At 40.1% G+C, this 12580-nt stretch overlaps 1 protein-coding gene across 1 annotated transcript in view; it reads right to left on the reverse strand.

Annotated features, from left to right (window-relative positions):
- ESR2 (estrogen receptor 2) overlaps positions 1-12057 on the reverse strand; it is a 34131-nt gene extending 22074 nt beyond the window's left edge. Inside the window, exons 1-4 of the mRNA XM_036325255.1 lie at positions 11587-12057; positions 10966-11138; positions 8017-8133; positions 2786-3082 (exon numbers count right to left, since the gene is read on the reverse strand). Of these exons, the coding sequence (XP_036181148.1) occupies positions 2786-3082; positions 8017-8133; positions 10966-11138; positions 11587-12005 (1006 nt within the window). The 5' untranslated portion in view covers positions 12006-12057. The remainder of the gene's footprint in view (positions 1-2785; positions 3083-8016; positions 8134-10965; positions 11139-11586) is intronic.
- Positions 12058-12580: the final 523 nt, after the last annotated feature.

Below are 12580 nucleotides of genomic sequence, written 5' to 3' on the forward strand. Positions count from 1 at the left end.
AGGACCGTTATCTGGGCGTATACAGCTCCGCAGACAGATGCTAGTAAAGAACAGGAAGCTGGGACCAATCTTTGTTGGTTATATCCCAATAATTGCCCTGCACTGCTGAGAAAGATAACTCGGGCTGCCAGCCAGAGGGGCTGCCTGTCTGGCCCCGTCCATGACTGCGGCTGGGGGGAGTGAGGGACATGCAAAGAGAGCAGGGCCAGCCCCTGTAGAAAGTCAAGGCTTCGACTGAAAGAATTTTCCCGATTGCTTAAGATTTCCCATCCAATGTTAGAATCACACTTCTCTGCGTAGGAGCGCTGACCGAGGCTATTCTATCCTGAAGAGCAAACACAAAAACTTACAACCACTGACGTGGGCCCGACAGCCTGATGGCCTAATGGCACGCATTAGTCAAAGAGCTGGAAAGTAAACAGGTAATCTCTAGGGAGATGAGCACTTCCAAAGTAAAGCAGAGCTCGCTGATGCTTTCTCCACCAGCCATGATAAAAGGAGCCGGCAGTGTAACATAAAGACAGTCACCAAACCTACGGCCTCGGCGTGCAATGGGCTCCAGTTAAAAATCCCAGCTCGGCCTCTCCCTGGCTAGTTACTTAATCTCCTTTTAAGTCTTTGTTTTCTTATAAGCCCAGTAGGGTAGCAATGCCTGCCTCTGAGAATTCCCTACAGGTACAATCTCATCATCCTCACTTTACAGATGAGGAAACTGTGGCACAGGGAGCACCTGTGGTTCAAATCCTTGACAATTACAATGCAAATCTTCACACAGAAGAATGAATGGAGTAAGGAATGGAAAGATGGACAAATCCTTTCCAAAGCCACATTCTAACCTCAATTCAGGTTCCTATGATGTGTACACATTCCGATCTCACCCACAGTTATAGACAATAAGCCTACCAAGGGAGGCCAAGCTTTTTATACTTGTAGATATTCAACAAGATCAAGGGTAGGTGATATATTTTTTGGTTTGGACAATGACTATATCAGCTGAGAAGTCAGGGGAGGTAGGGATCACACCTTCAGACTATGCCTAAGTTTTCTGAAAACTTTTCAAAATACCAGGCTTGAAGAGGGCCTGATGCAGCGTTAGAGTTAGGTTATGGCACAACCTAACTTTATTATGGCACAAAGAAGCTGCACGAGTCTCAGCAATAATTAATTTCACCACTGCTCTCTACTTGGGGTTCTGAGAAATAGTGTTTGGAAAACATATAGAGCAAAAGCTAGAGGAAAGTGCATCAGTATTGTCTCCTATGGGAAAGAGAAGAGAAAATACTATAATTCTGGCAAAGGTGATGCTAGACTATCGAAACAGAACTGGAAACCAGAAAATCCTCAGGGAACTCAAAAGCCAAGAAATGACCCCAAGAGATACTATTACCCTAGGCCTGGGTCCCACAGCTCTTTACCCCCAACTGCTCTTCACCAGCTTTTTAACACTTCCAGTCTTTCCAGTTGGCCCAATGTGGGTGCGGCCCCCAAGGCCATGGGAATTGTCCCTAGTTGCTTAAAACTTGGAGAGAGAACTCATTTTTAGACGTCTGTAAAGATGTGCAAGGAGAAGCCCTTTCGGAGGGTGATGGGTTGCTGCCAGTCTAGTTTAGCCCAGCCGTGGGCAAACTACGGTCCGCGGGCCGGATTTGGCCCGTTTGAAATGAATAAAACTAAAAAAAAAAAAAAAAGACCGTACCCTTTTATGCAATGGTGTTTACTTTGAATTTATATTAGTTCACACAAACTCTCCATCCATGCTTTTGTTCCGGCCCTCCGGTCCAGTTTAAGAACCCATTGTGGCCCTCGAGTCAAAAAGTTTGCCCACCCCTGATCCTAGATTCATTCTCAAAAAAAACACCAAGTCAAATAATAATTAGGTGGTAGTTTTAGTACAATGCAGTACTGCAGGTATGTAGTACCGAAGGCCTAAGGAAGAGATCACATTTCAGGCTGGAAAATACAGGCTCCAAGTGACCACTGTGAATCATCAAACCCATTTTTAACTTGATGGTATTTCAGGTTTACTGATGATTCACATTATTTCAGCTGCAGATTTACTCTCTTTGTCCATATATATTTATTCATTTACATACTACTAATTCTTTCTCTGCTGGAACAATAGCTTACAAATTCCGGCTAGGCATCTGACAAACCTTTTACTTGCACAATGGTCATACTGCACCCACTCCACCTCACCTGCCTACACCCTCCTCTCAATGTGAGGAGTCCACAGCCAGGAGACTGGTCAGTGTGGAGCCCAGATCCCTTCCTTTTAGACCATGTTCCAGGTCCCAAAGCCCTCAAATTTCCTGCCCAAATGGCCCCAAGCCAATTTCCAGAGTCTGACAGGTCTCTGTCCTGGTCTATTCTCCCAGACAAGGCATGAGAGGTGACCAAAGGCTAGTGTCCATAGGACAGGTGGACATGCAGGGTTGGGTATGCACATGGCTAGGTGCGATGCAGCTGGGGATGGGTAAAAAAGAGCTGGGAATAGAATAGAAGGGGCCCTCCATACACAAGCCTTTCTGCTCTGCCATGTCTGGTACAGAACCCAGAGGAGCCCAAGAATTCTAAATTGGAACCTGGCCACCCAGGCCATGTTGAAGGTGAAAATGTCGAGCTAGGAAGAAAGAACCTATTTCATTTACAGGTTGTAAATCAAGCTGTCAAACTGTTAAACACAGAGACATCTTTTGTGGACCTCCATTTTGTACTCTTGCCCTGTAAATGTTAGGGGCAGGCCTTTCTACAAACACACAGAAAGCCAAGACCCAGAGAGCCCTACCCGGAATTTTCTTGGCCCAGCCGATCATGTGCACCAGTTCCTTGTCGGCCAGCTTGGTCAGGGACATCATCATGGAGGCCTCGGTGAAGGGCGCGCTGGGGCGGCTCACCAGCACCTTGGGCGGCTCCGCCTCCAGGAGTGTGAGCACCAGTTGTTCCGGGCTCAGGGCGCTCCACAGTAGCTCCTTCACTCGGCTCACATGTCCGTTTCTCTTGGCTTTGTTCAGACAGTGCAGCTGCTCATCGGGACTTCTCTGCCTCCGTACTATGCGGTACCCACACCGTTCCCTCCGGGAGCCTAGAGTGGAGAGCAGATAACAGTGCTTTCCCCTGTCCCTCCCCCAACCCAGCATTCAAGTTCCCCGAGTAGCCAGGGTAAAAATGAGTCAATAACATCATTGTAAGACCAGAGTCCATTCTCAGAATGTGTCTTAGAACAGAAGCCCGACTTATTTTCTGGAGCCTGCAGGGCATGTACCAAAGATTATTATATTTGTGACTGTATTAGCAAAATCAGGAACATGAATTTCTAGGGACAATAGACCAGAAGATCTTCAGGTCTCCATTTCAAGGTAATCTACGGATACTAAATCTGTTTCCCTTTTAAAGAGTGATGACATATCTCAGTTGCCAAACCATGAAATTAGGAATTTTCTTCAAGCAGAAGATGGGGAAAAGTTAGGAAATGAGCATTGATGTTTCCAAACAGTTATCAAACAATACACTTTTATAATACATTCTTAAAATGTTTGCATGCATGTCTTTGTGTATCTATATGTATGTGTATATATTCTTTTCAGGCACACAAAAAAGTATATTTCAAATAATAAATTAATTTTAAAAAATCTGGAAAATATAGAAGAGCACAAATTTTGGCATGTTCTTTTAATGCTTTTTTTACTTTTCCATATTTTAATATATAAAATGATAATCATAATGTATATACTATGATAATCATAATGTATATACTATTATATAACCTGCTTTTTATAATAAAAGATAATTCAAAACTCATATATATCAAAGCAACAAAACCTAGTCTACAAATATAACACCAAAAAGTGATTGAAAGAAAAATAGAAATTGACAAATACACTAATATTATAATGAAATATTTTAATATATCTTTCTCAGCACTGACAGAGAGAAATATAGGAGAAAATGTTCAGAAATCAGCTCAATGAACAAAGTTGATCTATAAAAACTCACGGACATTTGCAAAAATTATCACATACTATGTCATGAATAAAATCTTAACTAAAAATGTTCTCATATAGAGCATATTCTCTGACTACAATATAACAAAAATAGAAATTAACAATAAAAATATAACTTCCAAACCCCTACAAATTTGAACACAAAAGTTATTTCTAAAGATCCATTGATTACAGACCAATGTGAATTAAAATTAAGGAAGATATAAGTCTGAATGTCATTAGCATGGGTACAATTTTATATGAATTTTCACTCAAAAAAAAAAATCTAAAAGTTCAAATCTGCAAAATGTCTAGTTTCTGTATTACCAATATATTTATTCACTAAATTCAATTGTCCACATTTTTTAAAAATTTGTTAATTAGAAAATATGAGAAAATTTTAATTACTTGCTCCCAAGAACATTTATCTGAATTTCCTCTTATCCTTGGCTAGTTGCAGTAGAAGGAAGGACTCCATCCATTTAGAGATATTTGAATCAAACCTATTACTAAAAGAATTACTAGTAAAAGCCTAAAACATACTCATTTTATTAGTAATCAGATAGAGTGCTACAGACAGTTAAGATCAATTAATAACCCCATGGTAAAATGGAACAAAATGTTTGGTTTAAGAAAGTACCTTTCTGATCACACATTTCTTTTTTGTAGAGTATATGAGGATAAGGAGTTTACATATAAAGAGAAAGGTTTTGAATCCATACATTCAAATTTATTTGACCAACTTTTAATGATAAAGCACTTTTATACCAGGCCCTGTACTAAGTTTGTCTACCCTCCCCCTAAACCCTCTACTCACAATCTTCCTTCTATCCAGTCTTAGGGGATTAGGGATCCTATACGAATTCTGGATTCTCCTGCACCATTCCACTTCCCTTTTTTATCCAGAAGTCATGTCTCTTCTGTTACCATCAAGCTGTCAAACTGTTAAACACAGAGACATCTTTTGTGGACCTCCATTTTGTACTCTTGCCCTGTAAATGTTAGGGGCAGGCCTTTCTACAAACACACAGAAAGCCTTTGACAAGGAACTCACATTTTTCTACCAAGGACATTTCTAGTGTCCTGATGATGACACTCTAATCTTGGCAGAGTCTATGAGCCTGTGAGTGAACCTAATGAGAAACCACCAAATGGTAGTGATCATCTACTGTAAGCTTCTATGCTGTTTATAGTACATAGATTATCTCATTCTGCCAACCGCCCTAGAGGACAGGTGCTGCTACTATCTCCAACGTATAAAGGAATAACCAGGCACAGGAGATTGCAAATCACTTGCCCAAGATAGAAAAGCTAGAAAATAGCAGAAGCAGGATCTAAACCCAATCAGTAGTCTAAATCCTGAGCTGGCGCTTTAAATCACTCATTTATATCACCTCTCTAACAAATTTCTTTCACATATATTTCACCTGTATACCTGAAAAGATGTCTGAGAGATGCTGAGCTCTTGTCCCAACACAGATCAAGTACATGGCTATTCAGACTGTTTCCCCATTTACATTTCAGTGTATCCTTCCAGTGAAGCTAATCTGAAGTTAGTCTGATGCGTGTCCTCCTGCCATTTAGACAACTATAGCAATACCTCAAAAGAAAAGAGAGAATTGGAAATGCAGAAGAAAAAAAATGGTAACAGAAGAGACATGACTTCTGGATAAAAAAGGGAAGTGGAATGGTGCAGGAGAATCCAGAATTCGTATAGGATCCCTAATCCCCTAAGACAGGATAGAAGGAAGATTGTGAGTAGAGGGTTTAGGGGGAGGGTAGACAAGAAAAGTGCTGGGAAAGTAGAGAGGCGTCGTTCAGAAAAGTCATTCCTAATTGTCCTTCTCAGGGGTCAGTAAAGGGCCAAATATCCAACTGTTTGTACATTAACCCATCTCATTTCTTCTGTAATCTCCAACGATATTTTTTCTTAGAAATCCCCTACCCAGTGACTTTCTGGCCAAATTCAATTCTCTTTTTTCTCATTCTCTTTTTCATGAAAGTTTCTAATTACGTACATCTCTATACTTTGCGTCATGAGTCTGTACTGTATCAAACTCACAACTGTATGAGATTTTCAATTGGGGTTGAGGGAAAGGAACACTAAAATTTAGTGCCAGACTCTGTGTTTTCATACCTATTCCTCACAAAACTCAAATAAGCAGGTATCTCTATTTCAGAGATAAGAAAACTGAGGGTCAGAAAGGTCAAGTCGTTTGAGCACAGTCAGAGCCGTAAGTGATGAGACCAAAAAAAATGAGATTCAGTCTAAAGCAGTCCAGTCCTCCTATTCTTCCCTCCACATACACTGCCCCCTACAGGTGGAGTGTACATGTGCAGCTGCCCTGGTCCTGAACTTTATCAGGCTACAGCCATCCAACAGATCCTAGTATATAATAGATCCTATGACTAAATTGTAAATCATGTTTTTAAAAATATACGCTTACATTAAATATTGTTAACTTAAACCATGAAATATTTATTTTCAATCTTTTTTCAGAAAGCAAGGCTTTCTCTTTAAGCACCTCTGCCAATTAAATCACATTATTTTCCTGCATAAGCCATACCCATGATACACTGACACTGAATTTTCAGTTTCAGCTTCTTTTAAACAGAGTAAAACCTAGGCACTCATAAAGCAATCTGAATTCAGAATCCTTATAGGCTTGTAACTTCCCCCTCAATCTCACTCATACTTACCTAACACAATCACTATCCATCCTATAATTTATAGTTTTATCCAAAGCTTTCACAGAAACAACTGTTTTCCCACTCATATTTCATATGCTTGCACAAACTTTCGTTAGATTATAGAACTTAACAATTACAATGAGTAGAAACAGGGTTGGGAAGAAGCCCAATGGTTACTGACAAGGATATAACTGAAGTGGCGGGAGCAGAAACATTCGAGTGTTTAGAGAGTAAGCAATACGCATGGGCTTTGAGAGGGTGTTTCACAGAGGAAACGGGAAACATCGGTGCTTCTGGGAAGCCGGAGAACCGTGCTTAAATTAAGAAAGCTTCTGCTGTAATTCTGAACTGGGTGAGGGGTCTTATCTATTGTTCATATGAAGAAAAACAGGACAGAGAATGTTAAAGAGACAAAGTTGCTAAAAGACTTTCAGCTAGGAAAAAGAGAGATTCGTTTTAAAACTTTTACATAGTTACAAAGAGAGAAATTACAGCTAACCACAGGGAAAAGTTTGGCTAGCAGAAGAGTAACAAAAGTACAGGCAGAGCTGTATGAGTGTATAGAAACAAACAAGTGTGTACAGACAAGTGAATCAAAAGGTAGCCAGGTGGAAAGAACAGGATGCAGGCATTACTGTGAGCTGTTATACTAATGTGCTCATTTTCTCTCGTGTGTTTTTTCACTAGTCAATAAAGGAATAAAGAAATTTTCATGTATGTATATATGTATACGTGTGTCTGTATGTGTGTGTGTGTGTGTGTGCATGCAGATATATATATTTACACAGGTATATGCACACATATATACTGTCATAGAACAAAATTTATGCTTTATGTACTTTCCATAGTTCCATCGTATTTCTGACTCCTATGCATTTCTTCCCCACTGCTAGAATGCTATTGGAGGGACAGGCATGAACCTATCTATGCCATCCAAGTAACACAAAATATGCTACTTTCTTGTCAGCTTTAACGTGAGCATTTACCAGACTTCCATCCTTAGACTTTTCAAGGCCTCAGGTAGATGGTCATCTGGCCCCTGTGTGAGCACTTCAGTGGCTCGAGTTCCCTAATCCATGTGGCAGCCTATTCTGTTGTTAGACCACTTGAATCACAGAAAGTTCTTCCCTATATTAGGCCAAAATCTGCCTCCTGTAACTTGCTCCCACTCACTCCAGCTCTATCTTCTGCAGGTACAAGGCATAAGTCAACGCCGCCTCCAATGTGACAGCATACAAACACTTGAAGATAATTAACAAATCCTAAATCGCCTCTCACCCAGACTACAGGTCCTTTTAGCTTTCCACATGTCCCACTTACAATAAAAAGGGAAATGAACACTCACCACACTTCACCATCCCAACTTCATAGCACTTCCGAAGTCGGCAGGCTTGGCAGCTTTTGCGCCGGTTCTTATCTATTGTACACTGATTTGTAGCTGGACAAATATAATCATTATGTCCTACAGCAAAGCAAAAAGATGAAGGTTATTGCTACATATGTTCCTCATCAACAACACTGATTATGCTACCCAGCTGAGAGATAAGGGACATCTTCTTGACGACACGTACAAAGGCCAAGTTCGGCCTCATCCATGCCTTATTAGTAAAGGAAACCTAGGAATATTTTAATACCCTACTTTTTGACTAATAGGTTATTCTCTGCATGTACTTAGAATTCTCAAGAGATACATTTAGAAATATTCTCCTTTGGACATGGAAAGTGGCACAGTCACCTGGAAGTGATTTGCTCCAAATCACAGAGCTCCTCAAATATCAGGTCACAAATTCAACTGCTTATATTCTTTAACATATACCCCCCTTTGAGATCTAACATGATATTTTTATGGGAATTCATAGTCAAATAAAAGAACTAAACTAGTCAATAAGGGAATAAAGAAATTAGCAAACTAAGTAAGAACAAAAGAATTGCTATAACAATGGTTGAAGATTAGATTCTTCTCAATTCTTCACTCCCTCCCTCAGCCTTGTGACCTTGTAGTGTGCTAGAGTGGGCAGAACATACTTCCCCACCAACTGATGATGGACTTGGCCATGGGACTTGCGTTAGCCAATGGCATGTTTGTAGATGTGCTACTCCAACAATATGGCTTGGCCTCAAGTCCCCATAAGAAAATGCCTCAGGTAGCCACTGGCCCAGGACAATATGGAGAGAAATGGAGCAGATGTGAACTCAATCCAAGCTTTATGAAAAGAGCCAACCTAACAACTCACAGACCTACAACTAAGAAAAATAATGCTTACTGTAGTAAAATACTAGTTATATTGCAATCTCTAACTAAAGACAATGGTACTTCTTTTAATTCTTTTAAGGAAGAGAGAAGAAAATTCCCATTTTAGAAATTGTTGCAGACACTACATGGAGGATGGATTAGAGACAGCAAACTAATGGAGGCCAGGAGACCAGGTGAGAATCTGCTATAGCTGTGCAAACCAGAGGTGAGGCTGTCTGGACTGAGAAATGGTACAGAGAATGAAGAGAGCTATCGGAATCTGAGAGATTTAGGGAATGTAATAGGAGAGAAGAGAATTATAATTAAAAAGACGAAAAATAAAAGGGCAGAGGATATTTTGGTACCTTATTTCTTAATTGTGTCTTTCTAATAAACACTATGGCCTGAACTTCTTAAATTCCAGCTACAATGGGCCAGAATTTCAACATGGGAAATGGATGAATCTCAATGATAAATTAAATGGGCAAGTCATAAAAGAAACAAACAAAAAATAAAGGAGAAGATTCCATTTATGTAAAGTTCAAAAACAGAGAAAACGAAACTGCACTGTTTAGGGATGTATGCTTAGGTGGTAAAACCATGGCAAGGACGTCAGAAGTTAGGATTGTCTTACCTCTGTAGGAAGGGAAGGAGCTGTGACTAGAAGACCACCCTGAGGACTCTGAAGATACCCCATTTCATGACCTGAGCACTAGTTACACAGGCGTTTGTATTCCTTAAACGGGATATAAATAAATACTGGAATAAATACATTCCTTAACTCTATCCTCTCAGAGAGCCTGGAGGTAGGGACATCCAAGAACAATGAACGAACTAGCACCCAGATCTTGGTTTATAAATATCAGTCTCTTTTTAAGAAGAAACGGGGCTCTTTGGAGAAACAGTTTATTTCAGGACTGGGGCAGAGATAGCACAAGATGAACTTGAAACAGCTTGTTGTGCTGGGAAGTAAAGAAGTGCTCAAGAGTTAATGGGGTAAAAGGAGGGATATTTGTAACACTTTCAACAGTAAAGACTTTTTTAAGTGCCCAAGAATTATGGGTACATCACACACACACACACACACACACACACACACACACACACGAAAAGTAAAGCAAACAGGCTCATAGACACAGACAACAGTGTGGTGGTTACAGAGGTAGGGAGAGGATAAAGAGAGTAAAGGGGGCTAAATATGTGGTGATGGAAAGAGGCTAGACTTTGGGTGGTGAGCGCACAATGCAATGGAAAGATGATGTATCACAGAATTGTATACTTGAAATTATATAATGTATTAACCAATGTCACCCCAATAAATTTAATTCAATAAAAAAAGAAAGTGACTTCAGCAAATCTGGGCTGGCAAGGGAGGAATAGCATGGCAAGGACAGGTGAGATGATGACCTAACTGGCCTTGAAAGCAAGTGTGCACAATTTAAAACTGATTAAAAAGACGATTTAAAAAAACTACTCAGCCCAACAGGAATTTGGAGACTGGTAGGGAAATAGTCTAAACCCAGACAAGGAAACAAGAGGACTGTGAATGGAGGCTCCACTAGTTCAGGACAAGACAGGCCTCTAGATCAATTCTCAAAGCCCACTGGAGTTGAATTCCTGATTTCTGACCATCTCCATAAGATGTATTTATTCTCTCTTCCTCAGGAGCCAGCCCACCATCATGCCTGTTACTCATGCCAGATATTAAACATAAGTCAAAGGAAGAAACGATCTTTGCAATTCCTAATGAACACACATTTTTTTTCCAAGCTTTATCTTGACAAGAGTTGTAACTACATGTCTTCTCCCAAGAAGATGGTGATGGATAATTGTAAGGCAAGACCCATTTGAGTTCTGGGGTTCTGAGGTGGAGATCCACAACTTATAAAGTGCTTTAAACTTGAAACAATCCACCCCACCCCCAAACACACATGATCCTCTAAACTGCTCATCAAGTACTTTGTGTACAAGAGGCCAATGGTGAAATTTGCCAGGTCATCTGCCAAACTATTTGAAAGCAAAAGTGGAAAACTCAAGAAACAACTAACAATACTCTTGTACCTTGAATGCTTCTTTTAAAAAAGGCCTTACATCCTTCACATGACCAGACTCCATAGTGATATCCTGATGCGTAGTCACTGCAGACAGCACAGACGTGGGCGTCCCTCTTTGAACTTGGACTAGTAACAGGGCTGGCACAACTGCTCCCACTAACCTTCCTTTTCAATGTCTCTCTGGAGGCAAAGAAAATATTCTTGTAAAAAGCATTAAGGGGAAAAGAGAGATTTCCTAAGAAAATACAGAAACACAGCATGAACGTTGCTTCATTTATCTCTTTGCCCTCCAGGGTTCATAAACACTAAATTGTGTTTCACTTACAAGATAAGGAGGATCCAAATGGAAAGTAAAGTAAAAATTTCTTTTTCAAACCCAAATCACTTCATCTGAAGAAAAGTGATGTAAATGGTCATGATTGTGAGTTCCCTCCACAACACAGATCTACAAACTCAACATTTAATGAGAACTTGAATATTAAAATGGATATTCTAGAATATCATGTTCTAGGTGCTCTAAGTAATCAATGTGACTAATAAAAACCTCATATAATGAATATCTTTCTTCTCACAAAATCATAAAGCGACTTGAATAATGCCCATGAACTACAGTAAAGACTAGATTTACCTGTTTACAGGTAAGGTGTGTTCTAGTGATCTTGCTTCACACCAAGGACTCTTTTGAGGTTCTGCATACAGAACTGAAGACTGGCAATGGATGGCTAAAGGAGAGAGGTGTCCAGGAGTTGGCCACAACATGTTTGGGCTTGTGGTCTGTCGACCAGGTCCACCCTCCGAGTTACTGACACTGCTGGGAATACTGTAATTCATCACAGCCGGGCTGTAGAATGTCATGGCCGAGTATTCATGGCGGCTCTCTACATAGGAGGAAGGTATGTATATGGGGCCATGCTCCAGGGGAAGGATGGATTGACTGCAATTGTAGGAGGCAGGGGAGTTAAGGCTAGACGGTGAGTTTTTGATATCCATGTCTTGAATAGGTAACATCTGAGAAAACTCCTTGTGAGAAGAGCCACATAGGGACATTATAATGGTCTCAGTCTCATGGGCAGGTATAATGGCTGTAAAGAGTAACAAAGACATTTCTTAGTCAGAGATACAGGCATAACTATTTAAAATGTTTAAGCATTTTTATTAAACACACACACACACACACACTGGTATGAGCTTAGAAATATATCCTGAAAGATACACATGAAAATATTAACCTCAGAAGGATGAATATGTGAAGCAAGGGACTCTCATTTTCTACTTCATTCACTTCTGTATTGTTCTTGTTGATAACCAGAAGAATTTTTACCATGGGAATGTGTTATAAAATTAAAATTCATTGGCTTATATAAAAATTACTGGGTGTTTTTTTAACCTGGAACAAGATAAAGTTGTTACGGAAAATTAATCAAGAATAACCAGGGAACCCCAGAAGGAGCACATCAATGAGCAGGGCCAATAATGAAGAACAAGGACTCACCAGACCAATGTAACGGTCAGTTACCAGTTTATTCAGCGTCTATATATGCTCCCTTACAACAATGGAGTTCCCATGGCATTTAAAATGACCCAATGCTAAACTTTCTCAGTAGAGGGCGCTGCAGGGACAC

Source organism: Myotis myotis, unplaced genomic scaffold (assembly GCF_014108235.1).
Source record: "Myotis myotis isolate mMyoMyo1 unplaced genomic scaffold, mMyoMyo1.p scaffold_m19_p_1, whole genome shotgun sequence".
NCBI classification, from domain to species: domain Eukaryota; kingdom Metazoa; phylum Chordata; class Mammalia; order Chiroptera; family Vespertilionidae; genus Myotis; species Myotis myotis.